The sequence below is a fragment of the Aulonocara stuartgranti genome, assembly GCF_965226115.1.
Source record: "Aulonocara stuartgranti genome assembly, chromosome: 2".
In the NCBI taxonomy this organism is placed as follows: Eukaryota; Metazoa; Chordata; class Actinopteri; order Cichliformes; family Cichlidae; genus Aulonocara; species Aulonocara stuartgranti.
This window is the reverse complement of record NC_138940.1, coordinates 2,015,550-2,035,304: the sequence shown is the minus strand read 5'-3', so window position 1 is coordinate 2,035,304 and position 19,755 is coordinate 2,015,550. Positions and strand designations below refer to the sequence as shown.

The 19,755-nt window shown below is 43.6% G+C and overlaps 2 protein-coding genes across 3 annotated transcripts; both read right to left on the bottom strand.

Annotated features, from left to right (window-relative positions):
* Positions 1-1,045: 1,045 nt before the first annotated feature.
* Positions 1,046-12,596, bottom strand: rnf103 (ring finger protein 103). 2 transcript variants are annotated; one of them, XM_082553543.1, is made up of 8 exons: positions 12,154-12,596; positions 11,863-12,048; positions 10,057-10,205; positions 7,583-7,698; positions 5,593-6,015; positions 5,368-5,500; positions 4,459-4,545; positions 1,046-3,470 (listed from the first exon to the last, which is right to left on the bottom strand). In XM_082553543.1, the coding sequence occupies exons 2-8, from the start codon at positions 11,993-11,995 to the stop codon at positions 2,499-2,501; spliced, it is 2,013 nt and encodes a 670-aa protein (XP_082409669.1). In that variant the 5' UTR covers positions 11,996-12,048; positions 12,154-12,596; the 3' UTR covers positions 1,046-2,498. The 2 variants fall into 2 exon arrangements, with proteins under 2 accessions (XP_082409669.1, XP_082409668.1); XM_082553542.1 differs by having other exon boundaries at positions 11,863-12,596.
* A 4,553-nt stretch (positions 12,597-17,149) lies between these two features.
* On the bottom strand, positions 17,150-19,155 carry LOC309715980 (uncharacterized protein; the record flags this gene model as incomplete). The annotated part of the gene is made up of 4 exons (XM_082549519.1): positions 18,475-19,155; positions 18,343-18,403; positions 18,159-18,253; positions 17,150-17,729 (listed from the first exon to the last, which is right to left on the bottom strand). The coding sequence occupies exons 1-4, from the start codon at positions 18,711-18,713 to the stop codon at positions 17,150-17,152; spliced, it is 975 nt and encodes a 324-aa protein (XP_082405645.1). The 5' UTR covers positions 18,714-19,155.
* Between the last annotated feature and the right edge of the window lie 600 nt (positions 19,156-19,755).

Sequence of the window (19,755 nt, the reverse complement as noted above, 5' to 3'; positions counted from 1 at the left end):
GATGTTTTCATAACCTGGCCCTGCTTTAAACTTCTCCACATTTTCATCCCCGACATCTCAGATGGGTTCCTTGGTCTTCAAAGTTCTGTTTGACAGTCGGGTGCTTGGTATTGAGTATTACTTCTCCTGTCTCATCAGACTTGTTCCCTTCTGTTTTCCTTGGTGTCCTATAGTGGTTAGGGCAATCGTGGCAGCCTCGCTTCTGTCAGTCTGCCCCGGGGCAGCTGTGGCTACACCTGTAGCCTCCACCAGTGTGTGAATGTGAGAGTGAATGAATAGTGGAATTGTAAAGCGCTTTGAGGGTTTTGAAAAGCGCTATATTAATGCCATTATTATTATAATTGTCAGTATTTATCCCTGTGTTCTCCATTCAGTTGTCTTCCTCTTTTATTGTGTCCATTGCTTCCTGTCACTCGTGTCGTTTACTTTCTTTGCCTCGACACGTCCATCGTTTCCAGCCGTGTGTCCCACCTCATGTCTCTCCTCCTGTCTCCAGTCTGTATTTATTGTCACGTGTTAAGTGAAAAGTAACATTAGTGAACTTAGGAACGACTGGAACGAGCAAAATAAATGGATCTTCAATAGGAGAAAGGAATGTTAGAATAAGGAATATTTTCGATCAGAATGGTAGAATTTAATTTCATTGCAGCTTTTCTACATTTGTGTTTATTACATTAACCTTGTTGAATTTGCGCAGAACTGTTCACTAATTTCTAAAGTGATTTTTAAATCATTTTTGAATGTGATGCATTCACTGTACTCGTCATACATATTATATTCAATTAACCAGGATGAATTAGAGCATAACTGTACTTTAACATCAAAGGAATATTGCAGTGGCTTGAGATGAAACCTGACACACAGGTGAGCCAGAGCAGGGGTATGTACGTGACCATTAACGATCAGTTAGTTTCACCTGTGTTTTTGTTACCAGCTGCAAAAAGTTTAGCTGGTTTTAACCACACACACACACACACACACGCTTCTGCAACCACATGCAAGTTTGGTATTGATTAACTACACCAAATAACCACTGAGAGATGAATAACGTTAATCTTTTAATTACAATACAATATTTGCCAGGGAAACCCTGCATCCATCCACCCACAGACTGTTGCAGACCTATAGCGCCCACCGTGGTGCAGCAGCTAAAACTAGCAGGATAATAAATGTTGTTTGATGGGAAAACTGCTCGGGTCAAAGCACTGAGCATGTTAGGAAAAAAATACTAGGCAGATAGTTTGGGTTCAGTTGATCAGGGCATACCTGTGATAACATATTTATATCATACAAAACAGAATTCTTTTGAAGATGGAGAGTCTAAAAACTCCCAGACAATGCAGCTGTTGTGGTCCCATAACAGGGGGTCTCGTCTTGCTCTTAGTTGGTAAAAGCTGAAACTATCTGTCCTGGGTGGGACTGTGCACAGCTGGTACTGCTTACTCTGATCATAGGCGCAGCCATCAGGTTAGCGGTGTTGCTTGAGTGTTCTTAGAGTGGATGTGAGACGGTGTGATCACCCACACAGTTTACTCCAAACATGACTCGTCTCTGAAGCATGCAACGAACCTTATTTCAGCTCTCGCACATATGAACCCCAATTTTGTGACATTTGCTTTGGTTTAGTCTTCAGAGACCACAAAGAAAATCAAGGTAAACGATAGTGACGAAGTCTAGAACTGGTCACACTTTACTGCTACTCTGAATCAGCTCACAAACACCAGGTGACCAGTTCAAAGGGCTCCAGTCAGAGTCAGTCCTGTCGCCCTGCATGCACATCAACAGCTGTTCACTGTGTGAGACCTCTGACCATAATCTGTGTTGGTGAAATATTGCAACAGACAGGAGACAAAGTTTAATCTGAATAATTCCAGATGTTTCTTGGGGAAAACGGTCAGAGTTACAGGAAAGTGCTTCTCAGCAATTATATCCAATTAATTTATTTGAATTCTGCTCCTCTCCTATGGTGACCAGTGTGCAGGAGACAAAGCCATTTCATTTCATACAGTTCAGGACAAAATGCAAACACAAAGCAAAGGCCTTCTTTGCTGCAGGTGCAGATGACACAGGACGAAGCACAGTCTACATAGATTTCTGTACAAATGTCTTCTGATGCATTCAGCTTATCGTCCTGACAGAAATCCAGCTGGTAGCGTTATTGGGGCGATTACATTTTCTCTCAGACTGACAACATCCAAACTTTAAGAATGACAAAGCAACATTAAAAATGTTTTCACTGCACTACATTGTTTATTGTGGCTACACACATGGTTACTGTGAGAGTCAACGTCCCGTCTAGATAAGAAGCATTGTAGCTGGGCTTTGACAGCCCAGCTCATCAACAGGAATGGAAGCAAAGATTACTAATGGCTCATAATAACGCCGCCCTAATCACGCTTACCGACCACGTTTCCTTCTTAATTGTTCTTGATGGTTAGAGAGTCTGAAGAGACACGAAGAGGAGAAACTGTCACCATCGATAGCTGAAGGCCATCTCATCAGTCCTGCACTGTGTTGTCAGTAGAACTACTCTGAGCAGCCCTCTGCTGTTTCTTTTTGTAGCTGGGCCAGCGACATACTGGACAGCAGTGTCTGCCCGCTGCCAACCATACCACAATGCACTGCTGGTGGAAGGCGTGGCCACAGGGGAGCCCCATCAGTACCTCCTCGCTCACAAAGGTCTCCAGACAAACCACACATTCTGAACACTGAAGCATGTCACAGGGCCACATTGACCAATCACAGTGTTGATGGTTAGAAACACAGTCAGACACGACGCAGTTATCCTTCACCGCCCTGTCAGCTGACAGCGAGCTTCCATTCCCGGATGATTCAGCAGCACACGCACACTGACGGCCGCCGCTGGCGTCCACGTCGCCGCACGCAGGAAGCTGTGAGTTGAAGTTCACACTACATAGTGATCTCTTGTGGCTGCTGCTACCATGTGGAGGTTCCTTCCTCTCTTCGTCTGAATGTTGACTACGTGTTTCTTCATCCGCCTTTTCACAACAGGCCTCCGACCCGGACTGACCAGCTGCTCTGAGCCTCCAGGTCGGCAGCGTTTTGATGTAATCCATGTTTACTAATGGACGAAGCCACAGATCAGGAAAAGCCAAATGCTCAAATAAGAAGTTAGGATCATCTTCCCACTCTGAGTGGTCAGACGGAAACTGCTGTAGTGATGCAATTGGATGGAGCAGGTAGGAAGTGTACCAGTCCCACAGACTGGCCAGCCACTCCAGGTTTGTACGGCTGTCTTCTTGGCTCCTGGTACCACAGCGCCGTTTCTTCTCAAAGTAGTCGACGAGCAGGCCGTGGGCTAGGTAGGTAGACAGGAAGAGAGCTGGGTGGGATGAGTAGAAGGTCCAGTCAGCTCTCACTAGGCTGGCTAGTGTAGTGGTGTCAGCATAACGCAGCAGCTTCAGACTGTAGCCGTGCAGAAGGTCCAGATAGGGCAGCTGAAGGAGAGCCTGGAGAGAGTGAGCAGGCAGGGATTAGTGACAATTATTAACAGTTTTACTCAGTAAAACAGAACATGCAGTCTGTTGTTACATACTGTCAGAGCAGTTTGGATTCTCTCTGATACGAATGCAGTAAAGTGCGACACACAGCCCTGGTTACTGTGGAGTAACTGCACTGTACTTGATTCACTGCCATGAAGGCTAACGAGGGCAAATGCTCCGTGATGTCCTGGTGGATGTAAAACTGGGCACCGTGCAGGCCTGCAGGCCACATGCAGGCCTTTGGTTGGAACGACAGGTAAAGGTCCGGTTCATCCACCAACATTCTCCAGGAAACGCCCACAGTGGACGGCTGTTTATTGTGATTTTGTGGAAAATTGTAATTTTGTCGCTTTTAATTTGAAAGTCCCTCCTATTTTTTAAATTTATGTAAGTAATATGTGTGCAAATGAATGCAGCTTAACTGCAAATGCACTGGAACAGATGTTTTAGAGATTTAAGTTGGCTAACCATTAAAAGTGAAAACTCACTCACTTTAAGTCGCCCTGAACAGCACATTACATTGTAGTACAATAATCCAAGCATTTATAAATCTATTTATAAGAAGAAAATCAGAAAACTTTATAAACATATTAGTGTTTCCACTAAAATGGAAACACTAATATGTTTATTAGTTAGCATAAAGTAGGAGAGGCCTCCTCCTGCGGACACGAAGCACGCTCCCTGTGCCCGTCCAAATATTCATTTCAATCAGTATTAAAATGGATTTTCAGTATTTTTGTATTAATGACTTTTAATAAATGTTTAATAAATCACAGAAGATTTGCCTTAAATCTAGATGACTGCTAAAAACCACTTTTTTAAAATGATGTAAATAAATCGTTATTGTTTAGCTCTCGTTCAGTCTTTTTTTCTTTACTGCAGCAATTGAAAGTAAAATGCTTAACACAAGAAAAACGTCAGGCGTGAGGACTGAGTGGTGCCGATGATTCCCTACCAGAACTGGCAGCCAGGAAACCAGCAGTATGGAGTTGTAGGTCCCAAGTGTTCGGATCAGAACTACAAATCGTTTCACGGTTGCTCCCTGAAAGCATGTTAACGATTCACATCAGAACTTCAGAACAGCACTACATGACCTGGAAGCTAGAAGACCAAAGACAATGCAACAAAACCCGAACACAGAAGGAAAGAAAGTAACATCAGGTTTGGAGATGTTGCAGTAAGAGCTGAAGAGAGCTGTTCAGTCAGGATATCTTACAGTGACGTACAGGTCTGTAACAGGACTGAAGATGCACCAGACAAGTGGCCAGGGATCGGCCAATCAGCATCACGTATAACCGAGCTGGTCATGGACAACATGCATGCTTACTAACAGCTAAAATACTCCAGGTAAAGACAGGCGCATGGCAGTTTTTCAGGTAATTCCCTGTGCATCTCTGTAGTACTAGAAAACTTTTTATTTGTTTCAATGAGAGAAGAACTGTAACTCAATGCAATGTGGGGAAAACTGTAAAGCTGAATAATTTATTTTATTATGAAAATAACATTGTGGATTGAAGAAAAGTTGATTGTGTATGCTGTCTGAAATCATTTGTAGGAAGAAACTCAGACTTGACAGTAATAACAATAATATTGGCAGGAAGAAGAAAGAAAAGGACAACTGATGCATTTCTGGGAGAAACTTCCTGTTCCTGTGCAGGTCTATGAAGCAGCACAGACAGCATGTGTAGTTAGGCTGAGCTAATGTAACTGTAGCTAGAAGCATCAAAGCTGTCAGATGAATGTAGCGCACGAACAAGTAAACTTCGAGTAGAACATAGTAAATGTAAAGTAAAAACACAAAGTAGAGAGTAGAGGCTTTTTGTCCCCTTTCACCTCTACAACTAAGGAAGACTGAAACAGTGACCTGTGTAATGAAGAGGTCCATCCAGGCCAGCAAGTTGATGAGGACCAAACTGAAGACAAACAGATCGTTGACTTCTGGTTGGACCGAACGCAGGAACGTATCCATGGCAGCGAGGGACAGGAACTCCCCGGTGCTTTGGGGACGAAACACAGACTGCAGTTTAATTTCTTTACATAAAAAACGTGCTTTTAAAAAAAATCAGACATCTTCATTAACAGTCATCACCTGTTGCCATAGTGATATATGCCCTCAGGCATCTTAAGGATGTAGGCGGGGCTGCGTGTCACACCAATCTCTGATAGGCTGCTATAGTTACCCCAACGACGCACATCCACAAAGATGAACTCGATCCTGCCGGTGAACTTAACAGACAGCGAGGAGAAGAAGGCCGGCGGCTGGGCCAGGCGGGCAAACAGAAACATTTTCAGTGGATGAGCTGGGTCAGAACGCCACTCCTCCACCAGCTGCTCAGAATGATGCAGGGTTTTGATTCGATGAGCCACATGTGAGGTCATCCAGCGGAAGATCTGCTCAGTTTCAACCCGACTCCCTTTGTACTCTTTAAGCATGACTTTGCCCTTTGATGCTGAAGTCTGGGGAACCGACATGATCAGGGTGGAGCGCTGCCAGCCACGCTTGATGCACGACCTAGCACACAGAAGACATAACCAACAGTGATCCACAGCAGGTCAAATCTACATGCAGTTTCATCTGTCCCACTGGAACCGCTCAGCTTTATGGCCCCATATAAAGCCACTGCTGCTCCACGACATACCAGCGCTGTTATACAGTACGTCGTAGTTGTGCTGCTGTGTGGCAGAGGGTGTGTGTCTGAACATGTAGTGGACTGCATCCAGTCCCTGTAGTCAGAGTGGGTTTGCCAACAGCACATGTCACACATCACAAAGACCGTGACAGCAACATTTCATCTCTGAGTGGTTCTTCTGACAGCAAAGAACTTCAGCTTGTTTTAGTTTAGCTGTCCAATCAGACCCTGTCCTTCAAACTAGGAAACATTGATCATGTCCTGGTTTGTGCAAAAAAAAAGGATGAAGTGGCTTTGAGAGGTCAATGAAACTAAAACAGCTTTTCAATAAATGCTCCTCGTGACCAAGCTGGTGGCACAGTGAATCTTTGCTGTTGGAGAACATCTCCAACTGAAGGTGAGCAAACACTGCTGATTTCACGCTGTCTGCTGGGAGGAAACCAGTTTCCCAGCATACAATCAGTCCGAATCCATCTGTGCCAATGAGCACAACTACTCTGCGACATGTCCTCCTGCAGTACAGGACTCACGTCAGCCGGTTGTCAACCTGTGAACATCTGATTGTGCTCCACAGCTGCTGAGCACCTGCTGCAGTCAAACCGCCGTCCTGTGGAGGAATTCCTGTTTCAGATGTGTCAGGTTCTGCCTGGACTCTGTTAGTAGTTTATATGAATAATTATATAAATTTGTATTTGTTTAACGTGAATTTTTGTAAACCTGCATCAACAGAGTAACAGTATTTAGTTATTTTAGGTGATCGTCGTATTATCTCAAACAGATCTCAGCCTCCTGGTAGATACACCTGAGGCATCCATTGTTGCCTCGTTCACAACACTTTCAGAAAACCTGACCCAAGCGCTCTGAGGCAACTGTTGTTGTGACGTGGTGAATGGCAAATGGACTGATTCTTATATCGACCTTTTCTGCTCTCCTGGAGGACTCAAAGCGCTCTATACAACACGCCCCATTCACACACACTGACACTCCGATGGATGCATCCGAGAGCAACCTGGGGTTAGTTAGTTAGCCCAAGGATACTTGACATGCAGACTGGAGCCAGTAGATGACCTGCTCTACCTCCTGAGCTACAGCCGCCCCACCACGTGGCACTATATGAATAAAAATGAATGAAACTCAACTGACCTCTGACCTTGAGGTTGAGGTCACTGAAATTCAAACTCATCTGTGATTTTCAACACCGTGTGTTATCGCCATATTGTCACTATTGTGGCATGGTAGTTGCTTTGAGGATGGTCACTGGCTGGAAGTCACAGACCTGGTCCTAGACTTGGTCCCCGTCTTCAAAGCAACCACTTCAAAGACTGCAGGATCACTGCACAGGGTCGCGGTGCAGCCTTCCACCATGTTCTTTCCTAGTGTGACTGTCAGATTGTGTAACTGTTGTTCAACTTCCGTAGTGTCTCTTTCTGTGGAGTAACAGCATATCACCTGTAGTCATTGGAGCAGTTGAAGGTTCCAGTTCTGATACCAAACTGGGACACCTTCTGTACCATCTTCCCCCAGTTGGACTGGCTGAGCAGAGCTTCCCGGTCCTGAGCAATGACCTGCCGTCACACACAGGGACATGATACGGTCACATTGGTAGTGCTGGACAATCAGCTTTTAATATGATTTGCAGATTAAACCCACTTTATTACAAAAGGCTTCCATGTTCCAGTGAGACTGTCACTGTGGGCGAACCGACGTCGCTTCTTTTGTCTCTTTGCACCAGCTTTGTTGTGACAGTGCAGCCATTTCCCATGCATTTACTTTGATTTATGCCACAGCTGCCCTAAACTCCCAGTATGGGTAATTACTAAAATAGTTTACACCAGCAAGCACAAGTTCAGTTCTAGAATTACAATATTTTTAATGCTAAAATATTATTATTGTTATTGCTAAAATTTCAAACTTGCTGATTTACAAAAAAAGCAGCAGAAAAATAGTAAAGCACATTATTTTTGATTAACATGCCAACTAATACTTTACTTGAATTTCCTAAAGAACTTAATTTCAGTGCAGGGATGTGAACGTTTACATCCACCATCTCAGAGCAGTGGAGCTGCAGCAGTGGAGCTGCATGCAGCTTTGGATGTACAAACTTTTATTCAGTTTGTTAGCTGACTAACATACACACACTCAGACTGACTGCAAATATATATTTTTGCTTTGAAACAAGTTTTTGCCAGATTTTGAAAACATTTAGTGGCGGGGGCGTGGCAGGGGCGTGGCGGGGCGTGGTCTCTGGCTCCCTGCAGTGGAGGGGTGGTGCAGCGGGCTCGAGGGGCAGCTGCTGCTACTCTGTAATCATATTTTGTATCACCTAATATTTTGATTCATTTCATTTTTCACTCTGATAGACCTACTGAGTAAATATTAAATACATTTCTATTATTTTCAGATTAATACATTTCCTATTTTGAGACAACTGGACAACAGGTGAAGAACTGGAGGACTGCCCACAGAGGCGGAGATCAGAGTTATTGAAATATTTGTTGAGTAATCGAATAATGAAAGAAAATTAGCAGATTAGTCAACTACCAAAACAATCTCCAGCTGCTGCTTGTTTGTGGATCTCTCCTTTCAATCTTGTCTTCAGTAACTCAACCTTATTCTTCATTAGGGTGACCGACTTGTCCACTGAAGAACATTTCTTTGCCTGCAGAAAGTCTTGGGTTGCTTTTGCAGTACACTTTGGGTTATGAAGCTCTGAACGGACACAGTGACTTTTAGCTGTCAAACAGATGTGCTCATATTAGACTAAAGAATAATTATGCTATGCTATGTTGACGTCATGGTCACCTCAGTAACTGCGAGGCTTCCAGGTCCTGTGGCAGCAAAAGAAGATTTCTTTGATGTCACTTGTGAGTAACTATAACTACACCCAACTACACCCTGAGCCTTTCCATAGCTGGATCAATATTAGAACAGGTCACCCAGATCAGACTACTTGGTGTCACCATAAATCACCACCTCTCATGGTCTCAGCATAAAGACTGTTGTTAAGAACATGGGGCAGGGCGCCGCTGATCTTTCTACATCACTTCTTCTGTCATGAAGGATGTTATTAACGCACTAGTGTTATTGTTCAATCATCTGGTCAGCAGCGTGTGAGACAGACCTCAACAGACTTCGGTTAGTCCAGAATAAGGCGACCGCATTAGTGTTAAGATGTTCATACTATACCAGCATCGATCAAATGCAGAATAAACCTTCCAGTACAAGCTAAATTACACCATGGCTTACTTGGACTTCCAGATAAGATACACAATTATGCTACACGACTGCAGTGCAGTAACTCCTCGAGCCAAAGGTCAGTTTTGAAAAACTGTTATATTCGGAGCATCTTTAAAGTGGAATAAACAGCCTCACACAATGAGAGCACTGGCTGCTACTGCTAGTTTAAAAACATAAAAGCCTATTCACAGTTTTTAATTATTGTAAACATTGTAAGAGGCCAATGTTGTGCCTCAGTGTTATTGATGTTTACATGCTTACAACCTCACTGTGGATGTAAGAGCTAAATTATGAGGAGATTTTTGCATCTACTTTATTGTGTTATGTTTTATTAGCTTATACTTGATGGCTCGGGCCCCTGGAAGACTAGCAACCACTACCGTGGAAGCTAATGGGGTTCCTTATATATAAATAGATAAATAAGCCCTTTCTCATAGGCAGCAGCAGTTAATTCTTTACTAATGCATTTCCTCCTTTGCTTTACATTAATACCCCTGAAAGCTCCAGACTGACAAACTACTCGTATGTTTGCTTTAATGGAGGTGGTCACACTTTCTAAAGATTAATTCATCAAACGCATTTGAGTAGCAACACCCGGCTGCTGCTGCTGCTGCTGCCTGTAAGTTTCTTTTTTTGGACACTTAATCATTCACCACTGACAGGTTTAACAGAGAATGTGCTTTTACCTGAACTAACCAGATCCCATCTTTAGTGTCCTCTACTAATTCATAGAAGTGCACCTCTCCACTGAAGTGTGTGGTGCTGGAGCCGTCGGCCTCTGTCTGCTCCTTCTGCTTCTTTATGGCCGAGTACAGCTCCCCCTGTGTCAGCTCTCCTGTGACAGAGCAAAGTGCAGCAGCTTTTAAAGAGCACTGATACTTGACATCCATGCAGCAGTGGTCTTCATGCAGCTCGATGTCATCCATGTACAGGAGGTGGCAACGTGTGCCGTTCACTTGAGGCTGGTCTATAGTGCTGTTTGCCACATCCCACTGATGTCCTGATGATGCCACTTCGTCAGCCATTGCTATTAAGTGCAGGATTTACAAAGGAGATGACCTCCACTGCTGTTCTGCATTACTGGCTACAGAAACCAACTACAGAACAGAGCAACTGTTATCCACCTCCTGTGCATGGATGACATCGAGCTGCATGCTAGGAGTGAATGAGAGATCAGCTCACTGATCCACTAAGATCAATAACAGCAATAACATTGGCCTGTCATTCGGACTCCTATTGATCGTGTACATTTTTAAGCATTCCACTGCTGCGGTCTAAGCATTGTTATGTGTTGCATCCTTGTCCCATGTGCCCTTCCAGTCTCAGTGGAGCTGTCCTCATATTGTTCCCCTAACACTGAGCAGAAAAGCTGGTTTATTCTCCTGGACTCTATATCTCTGGTATACTGGACTCTTCAGGAGGTTAGCAGTTTCCAAAGCCTCAGACATGGGCACACTTTTCTTCATCACACTTTTCTCCAGTTCCGATAGTTGGCTACCTGACACCCTGGCTTCCCCTTGTCATAGACAAGGTACAACACAAACGCTATCTCCAGCTGCAATACAAGTGACTCGTTCCAGATGTTGGCTGACAAAGAAATCCTACCGATGACTGATTGAATTTTATAAAGCTGGAAAATCAAAATCTACCCAAGGGACTGTATCAGCAGTGTTCAAACTAAGACCTGAAGAATGAAGGATTCAGTTGAAACCAGGTAGCAAAACAAAAATTACAGCCACAACTTCCAGAAAAAGTGTTTAGGATGCAAAGAAAACTCCACAAATGACTTCAGCTGGCAAACAGGCAGGACTCGAAGAAAAAACGTCATTTGGGTCGTTTCTGTTATTATGATTTTAAAAGAGCAAACACATCAAATTGTTAGCAAATGTCAGGAACCACCGATCCAGTCCACACCGGCAAAGAAATTCAACTACAGCTACAGACATGGAGTCATCACACCAACTGAGATCAATCAATTAGAAGACAATCCTGCCCCCAAACTCATATTAGCTGCTTCAGTCCCCATTGATGGCCTATCAGAACCTGTTCCAATACCAAGATGTCCAAGAAACATCTACAACAGGTCAGATCAATGCGCTCTCGCAGGACACTCACAACCTTATTGGTGGAAAACATAAGAACAGATTTGGTTACAGAAACATTTCAAAACGAATTAATTTCTCATTATTACACATAATTCATGATCATCTACGGTTTGATTCTTCGCACGTGTGGATGAGTTACGACGGACAATAGCACCTTTACAAATATATTTACTTAGAAAACAGGTGACATGTTCGATACTTGTTCTCACACACACACGCACGCACACACGCACGCACACGCACACACACACACGCACACACACACACACGCGCACACACACACGCGCGCACACACACACACACGCACACACACACACACACACACACACACAGAAAATAACAGCAGCTCATGAACCCACTAAGGCTGTGTGATGCCTCTGGCTTTACCTGATTTCTCTACCAGCTCGCTCACATCCTTCTTCTCGACCAGCCCGGAGTATCCCAGCCCTCGACACTCCAGGATGGTCTTTAACTTCTTGTAACTGAGAGTAACCGGATCCACGAGCTGCGTAGCGAACATACCAGTCTCATACCAAACTACTGCCTCAAAAATCCTCGCCAACGTAAACAACACTATGAAATATAAGAGCAAGAAGAACAGTTTCAACCACATCTTACGGCTGAGCGAAAGCGCCAAGAGAAGGTCTGCGAGAGGCTGCGATCAGCAGACAGGCTTACACACACATCTGCAGCAGCCACGGGCACACAAACGTCTCTAATTACAGCTGGGAAGACCCCCTCACTTGTTCCTCCAACTGTTTACCGTGCTAACGGTGACAGCTCAGCACTTAGCTTAGCATCGCAGGTAGGCCTCTGCTGTAACAAAACTAAGCGTCTTTAGCTCTTCGTCGCCACTGCAGCAGCTTCCGCTGACAGTCAGCCGCGTATGAGCCTGGATGCTAACACCGTGCTTCACATTCTCTGGGTTACAAATCGCCAGTAATGACGAGTGTGACCGTTATTGTTTCTGTCTCCGATCAGCTGTGTGCACGGAGAAGATGGCGTCATATCCTGTTCCACTTGACGCTTGTAATACCCCCCTTCTCCACACACACACACACACACACACAGAGTAATGAAACTGTCAAAGTGTAAATAGACAAAAGTTAAATCAAATATCTTAACTAGGGAAATGCTGCGTGAACGCTGTAAGGCTGCAGCTGTCTGCTGAAAATAGCTGAAGAAGCTGAAGTCAGCATTTGAAAAGTAGCTAAACTTGTAATCGTTTCGCTCAAGCACAACAACTTAGCACAAATGTAACAACTTGGCAGAAATGGTTCAACACAGCAGAAGTATTGTAATTCAGCAGAAATGTTAATAATTAGCACAAACATAGCAACTTGGAAGAAGTGGTGTAACAGTGTAACTTACAGTTTTTCTCAAATGTTAAAACACAAAAGCCAATCCTGTAACCCAAATGACCAGTAGTCTAAACACATTTACTAAATGTAGCCACCATATTCCAGTACCATAAACACATGTCACATGAAGACACAAAACACAACCCTCTGTACTCATAAATCTAAACACATTTTTCCTTGCTAAAACACATGTTGCAAAACAACTCTGCTCATATCCTCAAATGAAAGCCCATGTGATGCAAAATGCTTGCCACAGTCACCAATCTTTGAACACAGGGAACACACCTGGCGTCAGTCACTACACACAATGACTCAAAATTGAAGACACTTGTTGCTAATGCTGTACCCACATGTAAAAGCAAGTTCAGAGTGCACAGTATGCTGAAGGTTCCAAACAAACACCATGGATGAAGGCAGAGTCAGGGGAAGAGGAATTTGATGCAGAGGAGGGAGAAGAGCTGGCCCTGGAAGAAGAGGAGCAGGCCAATGAGGAAGAGGAGTTCAAATGAGAGGAGGAAGAGGAGCGACCAACGAGGAAGAGGAGGAGGCCAACATGGGAGAGGAGAAGGTCCAGGAGGGAGAGCAAGACAACCTCGCACCATCATTACGGACGAGATGCGAGCAACAGCTCAGCGACATGATGCCGCACAGTGATTGTGGTGTGTGTGTGTGAATAACGTAAATACACTTCACACCCTGTTCATGTTTTCAAGATTACTGTTGTGTGCAATAGATTCTGTTTTTGCATTGAGTTGTGTTACAGTAGTGTACGTACATGCAGGATTTTCCATAGATTTATACTACTCATATGAAACTCACAAATCTAAATGCCTAATCCTCTGCAGAGATCTACGACGATCCGTTACTGTATAGCTTCTAAAATATGCATTGGCAGTTATGAAACAAAGAACCTTCTCACAAATTGAGCATTGTGTTTTCAATTGTTTTGCTGTAGTGTGTAATGCTGTGTATAGTGTTTACAGTTTTGACAGCTTCGAGCTGCTCTCTTGGTGTGGGAGTTTGAGTTTTGCAGTGGGAAGGTGTGGTTGTGTTTATGTAGCTTTAGAGAAGGGTGTTGTGTCAGGACATTGGGGGACCTGGTGGTAACGTTTGTGACATGTGTTTTAGCATTTGAGAAAAACTGTAATAGTTTTAGGAATTGTGCTGTAAGAATCACAGTTAGGGTTTAAGCATTCAGAAAAAACTGTAATATTCACTCAGATGTGTTCTAGTTCTAATTTTTCTTTTACCAGTAGACAGTTACGTTTTCAAGCTGTTCAGCTGGTTTCAAAGTTCTTCTGTGTGAATTTCAGTTCTGTGCTTTGGCTGTCAGGTGAATGTTTCGCTGTATTTCAGCCCATTTACAGTTGTTGCCCGTTGCTTGAACACTATAAAGCCATGCTTAGACTAAAGTAACACAACGTGAAGCTTTTGTTACCATACCTCAAACACATGTACTCATACCTTAAACAAAAGCGCTGCTTTGCACCCTAGTTGCAATTATGCAACACACATGGTCCTGCATACTACACTCTATTTCATACATAAGACACTTCGTTCACAAAATGAAATTTCAGGGTGCCATTTGGAAAACACATGTATCCAAAATACAAAACACATCGGGTAATTGCAACCACTCAATACACACCTGAAGGCACTTACCTGCAAAACTGAACACCAATTAGCCAACTACAAAAAGCCCTCAGTTTAGCCAATTCAAGAACTTTGCAAGCATGGATGGAGGGAGAGCAAGAGGAAGAGGAGGAGGAGGAGGAGGAGGTCGTCGTCGTCGTCGTCGTCGTCAAAGAGGCCATGCACGGACCCATATTTCTGATGATATAAGAGCAACTTTGGTGGACCATGTCATCAACCACGGCCTGACTATGAGGGAAGCTGGGCAGAGAGTCCACCCACATCCGAGCTGCTTCACAGTGGCATCTGTAATAAGAACATTCAGACTAGAAAGCAGGTCTGTCTTCACCTCTCTGCCTTCTACTCTACTCAGATGGTTTTCATAGCACTGTTCTACAGTATATCACATTACCATATCAAGTGTACAGCGTACTGCAGGGTGCTAATGCTCCTTTTGCAGCCAAAGTGGTAGTTTCTGTGAAACATAGCATGATTACTTATATTGAAGTACAGTGTTGTACAGTGGATGATACACTATATACAGTAAAGTAAGCAAAGCGATGACGGCATGTGGTTGTATTTCTCCAGAATGACTCGAAGACCTTCTGGGGCAGGACGCCAACGCCTGTTCACACAACAGCAGGAACTCGCCGTTGTGGACCTAGTGAGGGCAGACAATGCTATCCGTCTCCACCAGCTACGAAAGCAAATACTTGCAGACAGGCGAGTGTTCAACAACATAAACCATGTGAGCATCACCACCATCAGATGCATCTTGGGAAAACTCAGCATCACCATGAAGCAGCTCTACAGAGTCCCATTTGAGAGAACCAGTGACGGGGTCAAAGGACTCCGAACTGAATATGTACGGGTACGTGTAACTGTCCTTTACATGACAATACAGTATTGTCCATGTAAAGGTCCATACAATAGCCAACACATACTCACATTTCTAGATGCTCTCCATGATATAGTTGTACAGACCAGATCAGCCCAGGTTTGTGGTGATATGGGATCATGTCAGTTTCCATCGGCTGCTCTGGTCCAGGCCTGGTTCTCCAACCACAGCCAATTTGAAGTGGTATACTTGCCCCCTTACTCACCATTTTTTAAACCCTATAGAGGAATTTTTTTCGGCTTGGAGATGGCGAGTATATGACCGCCAACCACATGCCCGCATGCCTCTTCTGCAGGCAATGGAACAGGCCTGCGGCGACAGTCAGGTGACAGCAATCCATGGATGGTTTCGACATGCAAGAGGATATTTTCCCCGGTGCCCAGCGGGAGAAGACACTGCTTGCGATGTTGATGAGGTCCTGTGGCCAGACCCCAACAGACAGCGGGATCCATGAGCCCACGTATGCACAATTGTCATGATGTTTTGTGTGTACAGTATAGTGTTTTTTCTATTACTGTATTATGTTGTTTTTGCTTGATCTGAATTCATGGTGCTGCAGTGGACAATACTGAGGTCTATTTGCTTTTTTGGTTGTTTGTGTCTCCTGAAAATATGCCTTCAGAATAACCAATGACAATGAAAGACTGCAGTGTTTTATATGAAGTAGACTAGTGTGTGCCCCTGATCTGATCTGCATGTGATGCAAGTATGTGTCATTTTGTCAACAGAGTTACATTTGACAGAGGAATGTTAGGTTTTGACAGCAGAGTTTCAGTTTGGCACAGATGTGAATGGTATATTTTGTTGTGTCATGTTTACTTGTTTAGAGTTTTGGCACAATGAGCGACGTTTTGCAAAATGTGTTCAAGCAACGGGCAAAAACTGTAACATGTTTTTCACCAAAAATCTCAGCAATTATAAAAATTCAACTCAAACTATTCAGCTATTAGCATTCACACTGCATTTTCTACAGGAAGTACATTTTATATACCAGTTTCAGTTCAAAGTGCATTAAAAATAATGAAAAATAATACCATCAATATGTTACTGCACTACACTTACTGGACTCATGGAAGTATTTTGAGAACCATAAGAGATTCTTACAAATGTTTGAAAGAAAAAAATCTTTAACATAGCTGGAGACTCGTGTAGAAATATGAATGAGTTTATAAAGTTTCTGTCATGGTGTGCTGTGACAGGCAGGTAGCAGGACCCAAACACAGGACTCTTACGTGGAATGAAACTTGAATCGGCAGCTTTTATTGCTGGAAACTCAGGTGGACTCAAGAAACTACAAACTAAGAAACAAGAACTAGGAAAACAAATCAGGAACTATGAACAAGAATCAAGTAAAGAACACGGAGGAGAAAAAAGACCCAGCCCACTGAAAACTAAAGAAACCCCCAAAAACATGAACAACAATCATCAAGGAACATATTTACATATTTAGAGTTACTGCAACACCAACACTGGGTCACAGCTTCAGTGTCAGTCTGTGACTTTTGGTCTGCAACAGCAGCAGAACAGACTTCTCCGTCTTTTGAAGAAGCCCTTTTTCTTCTTCTTGATCTGACGGTCTTTGACTTCATGCTGGCTTCAGGTTCAGGAGAAGGTTCCTCAAAGGGAACATCAGGAACCGGCCCAATTTCCGAACAGGATCCTTTGATCTTATGATCTTCGCCTTCAACACAGGATTTGGACTCGGCATAGGGTTCCTCACAGGGAACGTCGGGCTCTGGCACACTTTCTGACAGAGCTCCTTCGATCGTAAGGTCTCGAGTACTCAGACTGGATGCCCTTTCAGAAAGAAGTTCCTCACAGGGAACGTCGGGCTCTGGAACACTCTCTGACAGAGCTCCTTCGGCTGGTGGAACATTTGCCATTGAAAGGCCGTCTGAGGAGCGCTCTCATTTGTGCTCTTCACATCAGGAGGGGGCTCAAAGATTTCACATATCCGGATCCTTGCTACATCAGCAATGGTCTTCAGCAACACGGGTGCAAAGTTTGCAACTTTGATAGACAGAATTTCTTCAGGAAATTTCTGTCTGATCTCCGTCAGGATGCTGTCGACCAGATCGTCTCGGATAGAGCGGGTGAAGACGGCCTGTGTTTCCATCGCCGTGAGACTCCTGGAGACACGATCTAAAGTGGCCTTGGTGACACTGGTGGAGAGGATACTTAGACTCTGGGAGGCCATGTTTAGGAGGGGACGAGGAGGAAGCTCCCAGAAGCCCTGGAGAACACGGGGAACTACCTCGATCACTACCTCCTGCGCGGTGAGCAGTTTGCTGTTATGCTGTTCCTGCTGCTTCTTTTTCAGGATTTCAACGTAATCCTTCACCGCGCTGAGGAGTTTAGGTGCTCTGTAGAAAAACATGATAAGAGGTATCTGTTAAACATATTCAAAGCATCACTTAAATATTGAAACACTGTAGCTGGACTGTTAACCCTGTAACCACCTTTGTATCATACATGAGTTTCTGAGACCTCGATCTCATCAACATGATCAATACTTGCTATAATTTCTAAATGTTGTGGACAAAACTCTTTTTTAGTCTAAAGTTAACATTGTCGTTAACAAAAAGTTGCCAAAAACACCCAGTGTATCAAATGTGATGCAAAAAATAGATACACAATAAAAGTAAATCATACACAACATGACATAGCAAAGAACTAATTTGTGGCTTTTGTTTAAAGGGTTAATAAACATCTCAGTTCCAAAGAATCTGAATTTTCTGGCTGTTTGATGGGTTGGGTCTTACAGGGTTAATAACTATATACATGTGACTCACTGAAATTTAGGAGGCACGGCCTCTGGGAACTGAAGAAGCATCCTGGCTTCAAATTCAACGTCCCTCATTTTATTGCTGACGTTCACCGCCCACACCTGAAACAGAAAACACATTTACAGTGCGCTTATGTTTAAAGGTTATGTGCACATAATGAAAAAAAGTCTTGTGGGTTTTCTCGTCTTACCAGCCTTAGAAGAGGTTTGGCTTCCTCTTCGTCAAAACCCTCTAACTCAAACTCCCACAGCCTTCAAAAGAAAGCAAAGCAGAGGTTTTACACGTCATCACAAACAGACTTTCAGGTGTGACAGTAACTCACTGCTCTCTGAGTGTCTCCCTGCTCTTCTCCACCAAAAGATCTCTCAGATCTTCAGCAGTGAGGTTCGGTGGTGTTACACCCCGGCCTAGGCAACCGGCGTGCAACACAGAAAAAATAAAAATAAGGGAAAAAAAACAAAACAAAAAAAAAAAACTACTACGGGTCTGCACAAAAAAAATCCCAAAACGAAAGGATCGACAACTATTTACATCAAAGCAAAATAAGACATTTATTTGCATCAAAACACCAAACTATTTACAACCAGGGGGAAGATCACAACCCTGACAAACTGAAACACAGGGCTTAAATACATAGAGGGAGCAATCAGGGAATGGACAACAGGAGGGAAACACAGCTGGGGCAAATCAGAACTGACGAGACAAGGAAGCGTAACCTGAACACACTGAGATAAGACAGACTTTCAAAGTAAAGCAGGAAACATAACCGTCACGCCTAAAACAAAACACTGACAACACCGAATCGTAACAGTTCCCCCCACCCAAAAATCAAACATTTAAAACATGTAACCCCAAAGAAATGTTTGATTCATGCCCAGCGCATATGGCACCGGCTGCTGTTCTGCAGGCGACGCTGATGGCTGGACGGGCCCCTTGGATACTCCAGTGGAGGATCTTTTACCTGATAAAAAAGGTAAAAGAAAGAAAGACCTCCAAGTAAATAATTTGCCCACTCCAGCTCCTAGACCAAATACAAACAGTGGGGAAGAGGGTTAGCTCCACCCACCACAGCTCCCAAGCTAGCAAGGAGTATATATTCATGTTAGCATTTATGGCGCCTAAAACACATTTATGATACACACATACGACACACTTATAACATCTTACAAAAACAGGCTTAATAATGACAATAACTGAACTAAAATCGCAATCATAAACATTAGGGTGGCTAAATATGAATTATGTGTGTTTTACAGTGTTGGAAAGAAATGACACCCACCTCTCCCACAGGGGGATTGTAGAAAAGGGGAGAGGCAAAAGGGGTACACTGTATTTATAGGATTGCACCAAAGAAGAAGAAGAAAAGAATGAGGAGGGGCTCTAACTGATAATGAACATGACTACAGGCTTGGAGGTCCTAAAAGTCAGGTATAAAAGGAGCAGTTTGGGGGTTTAGAACACATTTTGTGTAATTATAACAATGTGATTTATGACCCTGATACATGAGCTCTTTTGACAGTCTGATGTTTATTTATGAATGCAGAATTTCTTGAGCAGTCACCATGGAAACATGATGCAGCTTCATGTTGTTAAATTAAAAGTA

Bases quoted from the DNA above. Each gene is read 5' to 3' on its own strand.
- rnf103 (XM_082553542.1), bottom strand. From the start codon at position 12,088: ATGTGGTTGAAACTGTTCTTCTTGCTCTTATATTTCATAGTGTTGTTT. The intron at 6,016-7,582 runs GTGATATGCTGT...TCTGTGTGCTAG, and splicing joins AACTGCTCCAATGACTACAG to GTCGTGCATCAAGCGTGGCT. The intron at 3,471-4,458 runs GTAGGGAATCAT...CACTCTCTCCAG, and splicing joins TTTCCTGGCTGCCAGTTCTG to GCTCTCCTTCAGCTGCCCTA.